The sequence below is a fragment of the Chiloscyllium plagiosum genome, chromosome 11 (assembly GCF_004010195.1).
Source record: "Chiloscyllium plagiosum isolate BGI_BamShark_2017 chromosome 11, ASM401019v2, whole genome shotgun sequence".
Taxonomy (NCBI): Eukaryota; Metazoa; Chordata; class Chondrichthyes; order Orectolobiformes; family Hemiscylliidae; genus Chiloscyllium; species Chiloscyllium plagiosum.
In genome coordinates this window covers 41,543,138-41,548,381 of record NC_057720.1, presented here as the reverse complement: position 1 = coordinate 41,548,381, position 5,244 = coordinate 41,543,138, and the positions used below count along the sequence as shown (strand labels likewise).

Sequence of the window (5,244 nt, the reverse complement as noted above, 5' to 3'; positions counted from 1 at the left end):
CACGCTTCAGGCTCTCTGCCTTTATTCCTGATGAAGGGCTTTTGCCCGAAACGTCGATTTTGCCTGTCCTCGGATGCTGCCTGAATTGCTGTGCTCTTCCAGCACCACTGATCCAGAATCTGGTTTCCAGCATCTGCAGTCATTGTTTTTACCCCATGGGATATTTAATGCCTACTTCAAGGTCAGTAAGAGCCTTGGTTTAATATTTCACCTGAAGCCACCTTTAAAATTGTAGAAGGACCTTACTATTGCACTCAAGTGTAAACTTGAATTATGTACTCAAGTTTCTATAATATGACTTGAAGCTAGAGTCTTCAGACTGAAGTGACAAGAGTGTGAGCATGGAGTTAATAAGTTTAAAAACAAACCATTAGGGAAGAAATATAGGTTGAACATATGCTTATGTATTTCTACATTATATCTAAAATTTGAACTCAAGTATTTTAACCCTCATCAAGCCAATCCCAATTATTTCCCAATAAACCACGGGGATTACTGACTTGATTTATTGATAAATTAGCATATCTTGTTGCAGGTTAAATTCGACTTTAAATAGCAACAATAATATTCACACTTCAAACACTTGTAATATACTTGAGTATATACATGCATGCCAACTTGGATGTTTATTATTAGTCAACATCTTTCACTGAAAGGTGAAAGGCAACCTACATGATCATAATTAAAGCAACATCTCCATGTTAAAGGGCATGCTACTGCAAATTTGACATACACTGCACAAAGGGTATACAGCACATACAATTATTTGTCCAGAATGTGATAAGTAACATATCCTAGAGGTTTTAAGAAATGAAAGCTTTGAAAGGGTTCAGAAAAGATTTATAAGGATGTTGCCAGGTTTGGAGGATTTGAGCTATAGGGAGAGACTGGACAGGCTGGGGCGGTTTTCCCTGGAGTGTCAGAGGTTGAGGGGTGACCTTATACAGGTTTACTAAATTATGAGGGGCATGGATAGGGTAAATAGGCAATATCTTTTCCCTGGGGTTGGGGGAGTCCAGAACTAGAGGGCATAGGTTCAGGGTGAGAGGGGAAAGATATAAAAGAGACCTAAGGGGCAACTTTTTCAGGCAGAGGGTGGTACGTGTATGGAATGAACTGCCAGAGGATGTGGTGGAGGTTGGTGCAATTGCAACATTTAAGAGGCATTTGGATGGATACATGAATAGGAAGGGTTTGGAGGGATATGGGCCGGGTGCTGGCAGGTGGGACTAGATTAGGTTGGGATATCTGGTCGGCATGGACAGGTTGGACCGAAGGGTCTGTTTCCATGCTGTACATCTCCATGACTCTATATACAATTAAAACAAGACAAAATTTTGAAGGACAGTGGATTTGTCAAGTACCAAGAGAAAAAAAGAAAAGTAAATGTTCAGATGAAAACCTTTAATCTGACTGAACCTTGGAAGATGACTGTACAAATCATTCTACCCTCGAAGGTATTCGGTTATCCCCCAGAGTCAAACATAAACTATATCATGCTGTTTCTCATACTGTAACTTTTATATATTTTAAAATATATTCAAGAAAATTTCAATATCATTTGGAAGAAAGGAATAAAATAAATTTTCCCTGTAATTACAGGGTACACAAACCTTTGTATATCCCTGCAGGAGATAATTGGAACTTTGGCATGGAAATCAGACTTGACATCTGAATATAAAGCTGCAAGGTAATGTTTTAATACATTAAGGATAAAGGCAAGAAAAATGTATGCATGATTTTAAAAATTACTTTCAATAAATGGATGCTATATTTTTCCAATTTCAAAGCTGATACAAATGATTCTTTCTTAAAGAAAAATCAATTTATTTCACATCAGAGGAGTTACTAGACTGAAAACAACCAAAGTTCATCTATTTGGTATTTTTATTAGTTCATAGGAAAGCCATAATTTATTGCTTATTCTAATTCCCTCAATAAGGAGATGGTAAGCCACCTGCTGCTGCTGTGCTTATGGTGCAAGTACACCCATAACACTACCAATTCTGATCATTCCTGTTAGATATACTATACATGCAGTAGATCATATATCAAATTATTCAAATATTGTAACAAAAATATTGTCTTCTGAAAGAATCACATGTAATTGCTAGCCAATTGTTTCCATCATTTTTCTTGGGAGGCTATTATATCAACCAATTGCTCAATATTGTTTCCCAAGACTTACTTTAAATTGATAACTTCTTCAAGCATACGCAATGCACTATGTTGCTATTCTGGAAAAGGTGCATCAGCTTGTTGTGATGTATGCTATCTAGCCCCAGTGATACACAGAAACAACAACCATTTCAACTTTCAACATCTTCTTTTCCAGTGCACATTTAGATCGATGGTAATTACAATTATTATGTATATGATGTACACTAACTGAATATATGTTGAAAGGAAATGAGAGACGAACATCCAATACATAACATTTAATCAGAACTTGTTCAGCAACACACTTTATTTTACTTTGTGTGGTTTCAGAAACTGTTGATACAGAATCATTATGGTGCAGAAGGCCATTCAGCCCATTGTGTCCACACTGGCTCTCTGAATGAACATTATGTCTTAGTGCCAATCACTTTGTCTTTTCACAATAACTCTGCACGTACTAACATAAATTAGTGAACTGCAAATGATTATGTTAAGTTAGCATCTTATGATCAGTACCAGAATAAATATATCAAATCTTTAAAGCCATTTAGAAAAAGATTGAAAAATAAGGCCTCCAAGGGTTGCTCGCATAGATTGATGCCATCTTGTGTCAGGTCAAAACTGACAGGACATCTTTCTGATGTGATTCACACCACACCAGGCCAAAAGATATCTGAGGTCCATCAACATATTATTATTTTATGCGGTTTGCCCTTCAAACTCCCCCCTCAAACAATGATTGAAACCACAGAGGTGAAAAGCCGAACTTGAGAATTCTTATTTGACTACCAAAGCACCTTATTTGGAAAACAATAGACACTAGAATCAGAGCATCATAGAGATGGAAACGGACCCTTCGGTCCAACTTGTCCATGCCGACCAGTTTTCCCAAACTAATCGAGTCCCACTTCCCAGCACCCAGCCCATACCCTTCCTATTCATATACCCATTCAGATGCTTTTTAAATGTTGCAATTGTATCAGCCTCCACCACTTCCTCTGGCAGCTCATTCCATAGATGCACACTCTCTGTGTGAAAACATTGCCTCTTAGGTCTCTTTTATATCTTTCCCCTTTCACCCTAAACTTAAGCCCTCGAGTTCTGGACTCCTCCACCCCAGGGAAAAGACCTTGTCTATTTACCCTATTCATGCCCCTCTATTAGGCCACCCCTCAGCCTTCGATGCTCCAGGGAAAAAAGCCCTAGCCTATTCAACCTCTCCCTTTAGCTCAAATCCTCCAACCCTGGCAACATCCTTGTAAATTTTTTCTGAACCCTTTCAAGTTTCACAACATCCTTCTGATAGGAAGGAGACCAGAATTGCACGCAATATTCCAAAGGTGGCCTAACCAATGTCCTGTACAGCTGCAACATGACCTCCCAACTCCTATACTCAATACTATGATGAATAAAGGAAAGCATACCAAATGCCTTCTTCACCATCCTACCTATTTTCAAGGAGCTATGAACCTGCACTCCAAGGTCTCTTTATTCAGCAACACTCCCTCGAACCTTACCATTGAGTGTATAAGTCCTGCTAAGATTTGCTTTCCCAAAATGCAACACCTTGCATTTATCTACACTAAATTCTATCTACCACTCCTCAGCCCATTGACCTATCTGATCAAGATCCCGTTGTAATCTGAGGTAATCTTCTTCGCTGTCCACTACACCTCCAAATTTGGTGTCATCTGCAAATTTACTACGGGAGGTCACATGATAAGGCAGGCATATTTGCTCCATGCTTAAAAAGGTATTAGCAGAATTCAAACTGGCATTCAAGAGAGTTCCATCAGAGAGAGAGTCCTGCAAGTAAAGTAATCAGAACTCTGTAGCTAATTGCAATATCTTGAAAGGTAAGGAAATGCTCTTTCCTCCAACCTGTTCTCTTTGAAGTTCCCATAAGAAATCCACCTTTGGGCAGATCAATTACTAGAAACCTTCGCAGCTAGTAAGAATTCTCTCAAATTTCAACAATTTCATTCCAGCCAAAGCATTAATTCAAGCAAGAAACATCAGCCCTGTGCCAAAATAGAGATTGGGTTATATTTACTGATTTATCTTCATTTCTATCTATATTGTATGTGAGATGATGTGGGTGAGTTGAATTAACGAGTCATATATTTGTTAATCACTGGGGCAAGTGTGTGAGAAATAAAACAATCTTCAATTTTAAATGCAGAAAACCTGGCTGTTTGGTAAATAAAAATAAATAGCTAAACTTGGTACCCAAGTCACCAGCCTCCACTTAACACTGTATGGCCACAATCAGGAACTCAGCATGTGGAAGCTTACTTTGCAACTCCACCCAATATCCACAATATCTTCACATATATAGTTTATATTAGTCATGTCTTGAAATATCAAAAATAGTCAGTAGACTTACAATGGTTTTTAATAATGTCCAGCACTTGTATCAAAACATCTGGCTGATTTAACTGCAAAAGAAACAATAATGGATAAAATCAAATTACTTCAATTCTACAGGGGAAGGGTCAGAAATCAATTCTTCAAATCTTTACAATACCTAACAACAAAACTCATTATTTTAAACTTGTTTAATATTTATTAAATGATAAATGGAGATCTTTTAATGCTTTGTCCTTCTTTTATTAATGTTGATGTTGCCAGCTGGCTAGCAATTATTGTCCATTTCCAATTGCCCAGAGGACAGTGAAGATTCAACCACATTAGTGTGGGTCCAAAGCCAGACCAGCAAAGAATGGCAGTTTTCTTTTCCTAAAGGGCATTAGTGAACCAGCTAGGCTTTTACAACAATCAGTATAACATGGTTGTCATCAGGCTAGATGTTTCATTCCAGATCTTCGATGAATTTGAAATTTTAACATCTGCCATGGTGGGATTTAAACCCATGACCGCAGAATATAAACCTGAAGTTCTGGATTACTAGTTCAGTGACATTACCACTACACCACCACCTCCCCTATGCAAATCAATTCCAGATTACATTCTTCTACTGATGAAATACGGCAGGGGGCTGTGCTGGGGGCGGGTGGTGTGTTTGGACAGGGTTGGGGGCGGGTTGAGCGTTTAGACCTGGTTGGGGGCGGGTGGCATGTTTGG

The 5,244-nt window shown here is 38.4% G+C and overlaps 1 protein-coding gene across 1 annotated transcript in view; it reads right to left on the bottom strand.

Moving 5' to 3' along the window:
- The window catches only part of LOC122554722 (terminal uridylyltransferase 4-like), an 86,545-nt gene that overhangs the window by 61,729 nt on the left and 19,572 nt on the right, over window positions 1-5,244 (bottom strand). The window contains exons 5-6 of the mRNA XM_043700098.1: window positions 4,547-4,598; window positions 1,614-1,683 (exon numbers count right to left, since the gene is read on the bottom strand). Of these exons, the coding sequence (XP_043556033.1) occupies window positions 1,614-1,683; window positions 4,547-4,598 (122 nt within the window). The remainder of the gene's footprint in view (window positions 1-1,613; window positions 1,684-4,546; window positions 4,599-5,244) is intronic.